Source organism: Salmo salar, chromosome ssa16 (genome assembly GCF_905237065.1).
Source record: "Salmo salar chromosome ssa16, Ssal_v3.1, whole genome shotgun sequence".
Classification (NCBI taxonomy): Eukaryota; Metazoa; Chordata; class Actinopteri; order Salmoniformes; family Salmonidae; genus Salmo; species Salmo salar.
In genome coordinates this window covers 52,113,827-52,126,383 of record NC_059457.1, presented here as the reverse complement: position 1 = coordinate 52,126,383, position 12,557 = coordinate 52,113,827, and the positions used below count along the sequence as shown (strand labels likewise).

The 12,557-nt window shown below is 44.1% G+C and overlaps 1 protein-coding gene across 2 annotated transcripts in view; it reads left to right on the top strand.

Moving 5' to 3' along the window:
• The window catches only part of LOC106574165 (calmodulin-regulated spectrin-associated protein 2), a 97,166-nt gene that overhangs the window by 68,904 nt on the left and 15,705 nt on the right, over positions 1-12,557 (top strand). For both annotated transcript variants that reach the window (XM_014149832.2, XM_014149833.2), the window contains 2 exons: positions 7,592-7,682; positions 7,817-7,916. In XM_014149832.2, coding sequence (XP_014005307.1) covers positions 7,592-7,682; positions 7,817-7,916 — 191 coding nt within the window. The remainder of the gene's footprint in view (positions 1-7,591; positions 7,683-7,816; positions 7,917-12,557) is intronic.

Here is a 12,557-nt window from a genome sequence, read left to right as displayed (position 1 = left end):
AATACCCTGTTCTCACTACCGTACTGTGCTGGCTCTGATATGAATACCCTGTTCTCACTACTGTGCTGGCTCTGATATGAATACCCTGTTCTCACTACCATACTGTGCTGGCTCTGATATGAATACCCTGTTCTCACTACCGTACTGTGCTGGCTCTGATATGAATACCCTGTTCTCACTACCGTACTGTGCTGGCTCTGATATGAATACCCTGTTCTCACTACCGTACTGTGCTGGCTCTGATATGAATACCCTGTTCTCACTACCGTACTGTGCTGGCTCTGATATGAATACCCTGTTCTCACCCGTACTGTGCTGGCTCTGATATGAATACCCTGTTCTCACTACCGTACTGTGCTGGCTCTGATATGAATACCCTGTTCTCACTACCGTACTGTGCTGGCTCTGATATGAATACCCTGTTCTCACTACCGTACTGTGCTGGCTCTGATATGAATACCCTGTTCTCACTACCGTACTGTGCTGGCTCTGATATGAATACCCTGTTCTCACTACCGTACTGTGCTGGCTCTGATATGAATACCCTGTTCTCACTACCGTACTGTGCTGGCTCTGATATGAATACCCTGTTCTCAACTAGGCTGCATGCTTCACCACGCCAGCACAGTACAGCTCCTCGTGGCCTGGCTCATGTCAGTAGTGTGAAAAGGGTGTTACTGTACACAGAGTTAGGTCAACTTCGTGTTTAAAGGGTGCCATGTTGTCACCAAAAGTTCCAAGAGACTTTGCAAATAAAATGATCATTATGGAACGAAGACAGTCCAAAGAGCTAAGGACACTGGGTAAACCAGGAAAACGGACAGGCAGCTAGTGTGTGCAGTGTGTACATTTGTATTGTGTAATACAAAGCATGGTGGACAATGGGGATCTGTCTGATATGGATCTTGTCAACTCTGTCCTCACAAACCACAGCTCTGGTTTGTTGGAGTTAGATGTCTCTATTTTCTCTTCTGTTTATAGCCTTCCCCACCTCTCTCTCTCTCTCTCTCTCTTTCTCTCTCTCTCTTTTCACTGGAAGCTATTATATGGGTTTGTATTCCTGAGCAGAATGGATGGACACATGGTGTGTGTTGTTGTTGTCTCCTAGGCTGAGCAGAATGGATGGACACATGGTGTGTGGTGGTGTTGTCTCCTAGGCTGAGCAGAATGGATGGACACATGGTGTGTGTTGTTGTTGTCTCCTAGGCTGAGCAGAATGGATGGACACATGGTGTGTGGTGGTGTTGTGTCCTAGGCTGTGAACAGAGAGGGTGTTGATCACGTGTGTTGTTGCCAATGTATTGAGAAACTGGCGGGAAACAAACAGCTCTTCATTCACTATAGCCCAGTTTTCTGTATCCTTGTAGAGGATGGCCTCGGAAGTACTGTCCTGAAAACGGACTGTTTAGGCATGGGTTGTAGTAGAGCAGTACCCGTGTCCATAGGGGAGGAAAGGTGAGTTTGGGGTTGAGTTCATTAGGGCTGGCACGGTAGTTGTATAACCGTCTAACCAACGATTAAATGGATGAAGACCCGTGAATAAAAACAAAATCACCGTCATAACCGTTCTAATACATTCATTTCAGAAAATATATTTTTTTATCAAATGTTATTGGTCATGTACACATATTTTCGGAGATGTTATTACGGGTGTAGCGAAATGCTTGTGTTTCTGGCTTTATTTGAACGTAAATACTGTAAACAATTGTTTGTCTACCGGGTCATTCCACCCACGGCCGCAGGAAGTAGAGGGTGCTGAGTGTGCTGCAGCAACCCTTGAAAAATAGGAATAATAAAAAATATTTATTTATTATTATAATATTATTATTATTATTATTATTATTATTATTATTATTATTGTTTTGCAAAAAAACAGACACTGCTGGTTGATCTTGAATCAGATCCTGAATAAGTCACTTTGGAGGGAATTTGATTCAGGGCTGCGTCCAGGCAAAACAGAACTTAGACTGAGTAGGCAGGTTCTACTGTATCTATCATGGTACTTGGATTGGGTTTATGCTAACCACAATACAATTTGATTTACAATAACTACATTCCCATTCAAGTCAATGTTCTATGTTGGGTGGCCCAGCGGCCAAATTCCAAACCTATTCTCAGCTCTGTACTGCAGGTATCCGTGAGGACGGTAGAATTGGTAGAATCTGGTTATGTGATGACCCAGTTTTCTGTGGGCTCATCACACCCTAGTTGCCAGTACAGTGCAGTTCGCATAATGCTGAGAGAGAGATATTCAGCATGCTGCATTGCAGTATGATGATGTAATGATCCCATTCGCTGTGGCCATGATTCACTTTTTTTATTTCACCTTTATTTAACTAGGCAGGTCAGTTCAGAACAAATTCTTATTTACAATGACGGCCTACCGGGGAACAGTGGGTTAACTGCCTTGTTCAGGGGCAGAATGACAGATTTTTACCTTGTCAGCTCGGGGATTCGATCTTACAACCTTTTGGTTACTGGCCCAACGCTCTAACCACTGGGCTACCTGCCGCCCCATGGAGTCATTTGAGAGGTTGAAGGGACATACAAAGTGTGTGTGTGTGTGTGTGTGTGTGTGTGTGTGTGTGTGTGTGTGTGTGTGTGTGTGTGTGTGTGTGTGTGTGTGTGTGTGTCAGCATGTGTAAACGGCATGCAATACTGTAGGCTGTTTTGTGTTTATCCACTCAGCCCCCCAATTAACATACACTAACATATCTCTGGGTACACAGAGACATGAAAGTCTTTTTTGGTTTTTCAATTAGAAGCCTTGGTACTAAATCATGTCAACCTCCTCACTTTGAGTTATACATTATATTTCATGAATTCACTGCTGATCAAAATTGCCATCTGCAGGCTGAAAATGAAAAGGAGTAAGACATTTTGCTTCTTGTAATGTTAACAAGCTTAATCACAATTGGGTGGCTGTGCTGCTATCTATTGAGGGTACATAATGACTTTGCTCTGTGGAAGTCAGTTGCAGTTTCACAGTTTTTACAAGCTACAGTCTTGCTTTTAACCTATTGGTTTATAAGAGGGCTGTGTTTCTTGGTCTTCCTATCAGTCGTACAGGTCTGTAGTCTAATCCCCCTCTTTGGCTACAGTAAGTGATTTAATGGCATCACAGCTCTTGGTATCCTGTGTGTGGGCGCCCACTGAGGGGGCGGGTTTACCAGTGTGGTCCCTGCTAAACAGATTATCCCTCCATTTTTAGCGTCAACTTTGTTTGCATTCAGTAACCAATGAGCTCTCTTCATAGACATGGACTGACACGCTGAAATCTGCACATCTGGCAACCCGCCACTGAACAGTGAGTGACAGGGAAATCTGGCAACGGGGTCGAGGTATTGTCAGGCGACAGGGTTGTGGTGTTGTGAGTAGGAGATCAGTAGGAAACCGGGGGCCAGAACAGACTGGCTGTTTGACTGGAGAGATATCACTTCACAATCTAATGGGAGGGCCCCCGCAACAGACCTGGAGGAGGTAGGCTGGTTACTGTAGCTGGACAGACCTGGAGGAGGTAGGCTGGTTACTGTAGCTGGACAGACCTGGAGGAGGTAGACTGGTTACTGTAGCTGGAGGAGGTAGACTGGTTACTGTAGCTGAACAGACCTGGAGGAGGTAGACTGGTTACTGTAGCTGGACAGACCTGGAGGAGGTAGACTGGTTACTGTAGCTGGACAGACCTGGAGAAGGTAGACTGGTTACTGCAGCTGGAGGAGGTAGACTGGTTACTGTAGCTGGACAGACCTGGAGGAGGTAGACTGGTTACTGTAGCTGGACAGACCTGGAGGAGGTAGACTGGTTACTGTAGCTGGACAGACCTGGAGGAGGTAGACTGGTTACTGTAGCTGGACAGACCTGGAGGAGGTAGGCTGGTTACAGTAGCTGGACAGACCTGGAGGAGGTAGGCTGGTTACTGTAGCTGGACAGACCTGGAGGAGGTAGACTGGTTACTGTAGCTGGACAGACCTGGAGGAGGTAGACTGGTTACTGTAGCTGGACAGACCTGGAGGAGGTAGGCTGGTTACAGTAGCTGGACAGACCTGGAGGAGGTAGGCTGGTTACTGCAGCTGGACAGACCTGGAGGAGGTAGGCTGGTTACTGCAGCTAATTGCAATATAAATTATAGCCTGGTCCCAGATCAGTTTGCGTTGTCTTGCAAACTGGTGTGACAATGACCATAGGAATTGGCAAGACAGCACAAACAGATCTGCGACCAGGCTATACAAATAGTGCAGCAGGCCAGAAGAAACTACATGCAGCTGAGAAATGTTTGATATTGTTTCTTATACTGTATGTTATAGGATTAGAGATTGCTATGGTGGGGGGGTATGTTCAGAAGTTGCAATGTACTTTGAATTATTGAACTTGGTTGGCAATATATTAATCATATTCATTGTGATCATTTTTACTGTAGTTCAGTTGGTACTGTATACAGAGTTTTCCATTAGATAATTGTGTTTGTCGGTGTTCTGGCCGAATGGTTGTTTGTCAATGCTTTGGCTACTGTATAATCTCTAATGATTCATTAGAGATTAAAATGTTACGTGTGTTATGAGGCTATCATCACCTTGTAATATGAGCAAAGTGATTCTGATGCGCTGGTTTTGCATCACTGGTTATTTGGGTTGAAGAGATTATTGGCTAATGTAAAAACAGGATGTGGTATGCTCTTAGAATTCATTTATGGATAAATGTTATGCTCTGTATGACCAAAACCTGCTCACGGGTTGTATTTATTATGCCTAACCTTAACCTAATTCTCCTAACCTACAACGTTAATTCTCCTAACCTGCTGTGTAAGTTATCCTAACCTGCAACGAAAACGTCATAGCTGTAATGAAGCGGCGTGTTTTTAGGGAATCTCCTCTAACCCTGGCAATTTGACTGGTAAACTCATGGCTACACTCGCAATGGCTGCCTGGTATTGTGATGCAATAATTTCCGTTGTAATGTAGAATGTTCATTCAAATGATGCTAACTGGTGTGTTTCATGTAATGAAATGTATTTTTTTGTAATTTCAGTTGAGTTGAATCAACAAATCACAGCACATATTTTAGCACATATTTTACTTCCTGCTTTGCACCTGTGGGTAAACTCGCAATGGCCGCCAGTCCACCCATGATGCCATCATTGGGGACGCCTATTCGATTAATTCAATTTCAATTCCAGAACATGCAGTCCGGAGTGGAGGAGAGGAGAAAATGTAGGTAATAAAACATTTAAAAAAAGAAGGGTTGTCATTTGGCTGTCATTTGGCTAGCCAATTACCATCATCCAAAATTCCATGACGTCACAGCCCGAGATATGTGGTTATTTATCTACCGTAGTTGAATGCACCGACTGTAAGTCGCTCTGGATAAGTCTGCTAAATGACCAAAATGTAAATGTTTTATGTAACAAAAAAAATAAAATTGTAAAGCACACTGGGTATTGTTCTTGTCCTTGTTTCAGGGGTGGAGCTCATTAGAATAATACCCAGCATGCTTTGCAAGAGTTCATTTTTACATTTAAATAATTTACCAGATACTTATCACACTATAGTGCCATCAGCCTTCTGATACCAAGGCAGGGTGAAAGGGGGCCAAAAAATTGTGAACCGCTTTAAAAAAAAAATGGTATAGAAAAGTATTTTGTATTTTACACACACAAAAAATATATTACAGGTCTATCTATATACATTGGATTGTAGTTTAGGCCAGTGAAATGCAAACAACAAAATACTAAAAAGTCATTGAAATATGAATTTCAAATACATGTAACAGAAATGCCCGTCTCTGCCCATCTCTGGATACACCCACATATACACACTCACTCTCACACACTCACTCACTCACTCACTCACTCACTCACTCACTCACTCACTCACCACTCACTCACTCACACACACTCACTCACACTGACTCTCACACACACTCACTCACACACACACACACACACACACACACACACACACACACACACACACACACACACACACACACACACACAATCCTTTTGCGCTGATTGAGGGAATGTTCCCATTGTCTGAGCCATGTTGCTGAGCTGATGAACACCGCAGATACTCAAGGTCATATCTGAACAGTCAACACGTTCTTGTGCCAGCCTCCTTGGGAAACCCTGGGTCATGTTCATTGGGGCACACTGTAGCAAAATGTTTTGCAATCGAAACTGGAAATTAGCATTTCTTATTGGACAAGTGCAGGTAGTCAGTCCCTCCCTTTTGCAGTGTGTTTTCTTCCATTTGGTGGTTAATGAACATGACTGGGCTATGTGTCGCTGGGCGAGGATGGTAACAAAGGAATTGTAATAATAACACACCATGATTGGTCATCTAGCTCTCTGTGTACCAGGCCTATATTCAATTTCTAGGATTGGTTGATTTTCCTATCTCTGTGTACCAGGCCTAAATTCAATTTCTAGGATTGGTTGATTTTCCTATCCTCTGTACCAGGCCTATATTTGATTTCTAGGATTGGTTGATTTTCCCATCTCTGTGTACCAGGCCTATATTCCATTTCTAGGATTGGTTGATTTTCCTATCCTCTGTAACAGGCCTATATTTGATTTCTAGGATTGGTTGATTTTCCCATCTCTGTGTACCAGGCCTATATTCAATTTCTAGGATTGGTTGATTTTCCTATCTCTGTGTACCAGGCCTATATTCAATTTCTAGGATTGGTTGATTTTCCTATCCTCTGTAACAGGCCTATATTTGATTTCTAGGATTGGTTGATTTTCCCATCTCTGTGTACCAGGCCTATATTCCATTTCTAGGATTGGTTGATTATCCCATCTCTGTGTACCAGGCCTATATTCCATTTCTAGGATTGGTTGATTTTCCCATCTCTGTGTAACAGGCCTATATTCCATTTCTAGGATTGGTTGATTTTCCAATCTCTGTGTACTAGGGCAAAGGAAACAATGTCTTTCCTGTCTGTGTACAGGTGATCTGGCCATACACATCCCCAGATGGTCCTATTCATTTGGTTCTGTGCCCATCGGGAGAATAGCAGAAACTAGGCTAGTCCATTTTATTTTATTTTTTCACTCAGAGGCACATTTGAGTACCATTGGTACTGCATGTCATTATCTAAATGATAGATTAAGTTAACACGATCACTCTTGTACAGTAAAGAAAAATAACGTGACCCTTGGGGATATATGAAGAAAAGAAAAAACACCTCTGTTGTTTTCAGTGTGATTGATTTAGGGGAAATACTGTATAAATGAGATGAGAGAAGTAACTGAGGGAGCTCACACTCACCCTTAACAGATTGGTGGATTGACTTGGGTTTAGAATAAAGTTTTTTTTGTTTAAGAGAATTTGTACTAACTGACCGTACTTTATTAAGTATTTATGATGTGCACTGACAGATGATTAAAAAAAAAAATGGAAGTTAACAGAGACATCTTGTGGAAGCACAGGTATACTACATTTGACAGTTGTGAACTGTCATGCTTTTCTCAGAGTTCATGTTGCAGGATTATTTTGCCAGGTGTTGTGCACTGTTCATGTTTGCAGACAGTCCGCTTTCTATTTACTACTGCCTTAACCCCATATCCTGTCTCTGTTTTGGTCTTTTCCAGAATAACTACCTTGTGTTCCTGGCCGAGCTGTTCTGTTGGTTTGAAGAGGTGAAGCCCTCCTTTGTACAACCAAGAGTTCTGGATACTGAAGGTAAGACAGGGTAAATCGTGTTCCGTACTTCAGAGCGGTTTTTGTTTTTTTTGGCAAACCTTCAGACATCCCAGTGAAATCATTCCTGCTCTATGGATTTGTTTTAATGAGAGTTATGGTGTTTGTGTTTTCAGAGCCAGCCCTCACATCGTTGAGGAACATTCCCTCAGTTCCCATCTCCAATGTCACCAAGCAGAGCTTCATGGAGAGACCGCCCAGCCCAGAACCACCCAGGTACTATTTCTTATTCATTAATGGTCCAGTGTGGCTCAGTTGGTACAGCATGTTTCATTCCCACTGGGAGAACCCATAAGAAAATGTATGCACGCACTGCACTCTTCCCATAGGATAATCATTTGTGGAACCCTTTTTGGTTCCAGGTAGAACTATTTTTGGTTCCAGGTAGAACCCTATTGGTTCCAGGTAGAACCCTTTTGAGTTCCACATCACTAAGGGACCTATCATGGTCCAAACACACCAAGACAGTTGTTAAGAGGGCGACAACACCTATTCAAATAAAATAAAATGTTACTGGTCGCATACACAAATTTTGCAGATGTTATTGCAGATGTAGCTCCAATAGTGCAGTAACCCTCAGGAGGCTGAAGATATTTTGACCTCAGATCCTCAAAAGGTTCTACAGCTGAACCAGCACTTGGTATGGCAACTGCTCGACATCCGACCGCAAGGCGCTACAGAGGGTAGTGCGCAGGGCCAGTACATCGCTGGGGCCGAGCTCCCTGCTATCCAGGACCTCTATACCAGGCGGTGTCAGAGGAATGCCCTAAAAATTGTCAAAGACTCCAGCCACCCAAGTCATAGACTGTTCTCTCTGCTACTACACGGCAAGCGGTACCGGAGCGCCAAGTCTGGGACCAAAAGGCTCCTGAACAGTTAATTAAATGGCTACCCAGACAATTTGCACTGACTCTCTTGCACAGGCTCGATGTACACTCACTAGACTCTAACCACACACCCACACATACTACACTGACACTCCAACACACACACACACACACACACACACACACACACACACACACACACACACACACACATGCATATTGACGCCACACAAACACACGTACATTCACATTCCTTCAAACTCTTTACATACGCTGCTGCTACTCTCTGTTAATTATCTATGAATAGTCACTTTACCCCTTTACCCCTACCTACATATTACCTCGACTACCTACATGTACATAATACCTCAACTACCTCAACTACCTACATGTACATATGACCTCGACTAACTCATACCCCTGCACATTGACCCAGTTCCGGTGCCCCTTGTATATAGCCTCGTTATTGTTATTTTGTTTTACTATTTTTCCTTTAGTTTAGCAAATGTTTTTTACTTTTTAAAATGTTGCATTGTTGGTTAACCTGCTGTATTCGGCGCATGTGAGGAATACAACTTTATTTGATGTAGAACACATTCCACAGAGGGTTCTACATGGAACCCAAAATAGTTCTACCTGGAACCAAAAAGGGTTCTCCTATGGGGACAGCCGAAGAGCCCTTTTGGAACCCTTTTTTCCAAGAGTGTACTGTAAGTCCTAAATGACAAATACAGTGTATATATAGTTCCTTCAGAAAGTAATCAGACCCCTTGACTTTTTCCACATTTTGTTACGTTACAGCCTTATTCTAAAATGGATTAAAAAAATAAATCCTTAGCAATCTACAGACAATAATGACAAGGCAAAAACAGGTTTTTAGATTTTTTTTTGCAAATGTTTTAAATATAAAAAAACAGACACCTTATTTATGTAAGTATTCAGACCCTTTGCTATGAGACTCGAAATTGAGCTCAGGTGCATCCTGTTTCCACTGATCATCCTTGAGATGTTTCTACAACTTGATTGGAGTCCAATTGTGGTAAATTCAATTGATTGGACATGATTTGGAAAGGCACAAACCTGTCTATATAAAGGTCCCACAGTTGACAGTGCATGTCAGAGTAAAAACCAAGCTATGAGGTCGAAGGAATTGTCTGTAGAGTTCCGAGACAGGATAGTGTCGAGGCACAGATCTGGGGAAGGGTACCAAAATATTTCTGCAGCATTGAAGGTCCCCAAGAACACAGTGGCCTCCATCATTCTTAAATGGAAGATGTTTGGAACCAACAAGACTCTTCCTAGAGCTGGCCGCCCGGCCAAACTGAGCAATCGATGGAGAATGGCCTTGGTCAGGGAGGTGACCAAGAACCCGATTGTCTCTCTGACAGAGCTCCACTGTGGAGATGGAAGAACCTTCCAGAAGGACAACCATCTCTGCAGCACTCCACCAATCAGGCCTTTATGGTAGAGTGGCCAGACGGAAGCCACTCCTCAGTAAAAGGCACATGACAGCCCGCTTGTAGTTTGCCAAAAGGCACCTAAAGGACTCCCAGACCATGAGAAACAAGAATCTCTGGTCTGATGAAACCAATATTGAACTCTTTGGCCTGAATGCCAAGCGTCACGTCTGGAGGAAACCGGGCACCATCCCTACGGTGAAGCATTGTGGTGGCATCATCATGCTGTGGGGATGTTTTTCAGCAGCAGGGACTGGGAGACTAGCAGGATCGAGGCAAAGATTAATAGAGCAAAGTACAGAGATATCCTTGATGAAAACCTGCTCCAGAGCGCTCAGGACCTCAGACTGGGGCAAATGTTCACCTTCCAACAGGACAAAAACCCTAAGCACACAGCCAAGACAACACAGGAGTGGCTTCGGGACAAGTCTCTGAATGTCCTTGAGTGGCCCAGCCAGAGCCCGGATTTGAACCGGATCGAACATCTCTGGAGAGACCTGAAAATAGCTGTGCAGCAAAGCTCCCCATCCAACTCTTTGCACTTAATGGGACTATCATTTCTTTTTTTTAAACAGGACATTGACCCAAAACACACCTCCAGGCTGTGTAAGGGCTATTTGACCAAGAAGGAGAGTGATGGAGTGTTGCATCAGATGACCTGGCCTCAACAATCACCTGACCTCAACCCAATTGAGATGGCTTGGGATGAGTTGGACCGCGAGTTAAGGAAAAGCAGCCAACAAGTGCTCAGCATACTCCTTCAAGACTGTTGGAAAAGCATTCCTCATGAAGCTGGTTGAGAGAATGCCAAGTGTGCAAAGCTGTCATCAAGGCAAAGGGTGGCTACTCAAATATAAAATATACTGCTCAAAAAAATAAAGGGAACACTTAAACAACACAATATAACTCCAAGTCAATCACACTTCTGTGAAATCAAACTGTCCACTTAGGAAGCAACACTGATTGACAATACATTTCACATGCTGTTGTGCAAATGGAATAGAAAACAGGTGGAAATTATAGGCAATAAGCAAGACACTTCCAATAAAGGAGTGGTTCTGCAGGTGGAGACCACAGACCACTTCTCAGTTCCTATGCTTCCTGGCTGATGTTTTGGTCACTTTTGAATGCTGGCGGTGCTTTCACTCTAGTGGTAGCATGAGACGGAGTCTACAACCCACACAAGTGGCTCAGGTAGTGCAGCTCATCCAGGATGGCACATCAATGCGAGCTGTGGCAAGAAGGTTTGCTGTGTCTGTCAGCGTAGTGTCCAGAGCATGGATGCACTACCAGGAGACAGGCCAGTACATCAGGAGACGTGGAGGAGGCCGTAGGAGGGCAACAACCCAGCAGCAGGACCGCTACCTCCGCCTTTGTGCAAGGAGGAGCAGGAGGAGCACTGCCAGAGCCCTGCAAAATGACCTCCAGCAGGCCACAATTGTGCATGTGTCTGCTCAAACGGTCAGAAACAGACTCCATGAGGGTGGTATGAGGGCCCGACGTCCACAGGTGGGGGTTGTGCTTACAGCCCAACACCGTGCAGGACATTTGGCATTTGCCAGAGAACACCAAGATTGGCAAATTCGCCACTGGCGCCCTGTGCTCTTCACAGATGAAAGCAGGTTCACACTGAGCACGTGACAGACCTGACAGAGTCTGGAGACGCCGTGGAGAACGTTCTGCAGCCTGCAACATCCTCCAGCATGACCGGTTTGGCGGTGGGTCAGTCATGGTGTGGGGTGGCATTTCTTTGGGGGGGGCCGCACAGCCCTCCATGTGCTCGCCAGAGGTAGCCTGACTGCCATTAGGTACCGAGATGAGATCCTCAGACCCCTTGTGAGACCATATGCTGGTGTGGTTGGCCCTGGGTTCCTCCTAATGCAAGACAATGCTAGACCTCATGTGGCTGGAGTGTCAGCAGTTCCTGCAAGAGGAAGGCGTTGATGCTATGGACTGGCCCGCCCGTTCCCCAGACCTGAATCCAATTGAGCACATCTGGGACATCATGTCTCGCTCCATCCACCAACGCCACGTTGCACCACAGACTGTCCAGGAGTTGGCGGATGCTTTAGTCTAGGTCTGGGAGGAGATCCCTCAGGAGACCATCCGCCACCTCATCAGGAGCATGCCCAGGCGTTGTAGGGAGGTCATACAGGCACGTGGAGGCCACACACACTACTGAGCCTCATTTTGACTTGTTTTAAGGACATTACATCAAAGTTAGATCAGCCTGTAGTGTAGTTTTCCACTTTAATTTTGAGTGTGACTCCAAATCCAGACCTCCATGGGTTGATAAATTGGATTTCCATTGATTATTTTTGTGTGATTTTGTCAGCACATTCAACTATGTAAAGAAAAAAGTATTTAATAAGATTATTTCTTTCATTCAGATCTAGGATGTGTTATTTAAGTGTTCCCTTTATTATTTTGAGCAGTGTATATTTTGATTAACACTTTTTTGGTTACTACATGATTCCATATGTGTGATTTTGATCGTTTTGATGTCTTCACTAGTATTCTACAATGTAGAAAATAGTTTTAAAAAATGAAGGAGTAGGTGTCCAATCTTTTGA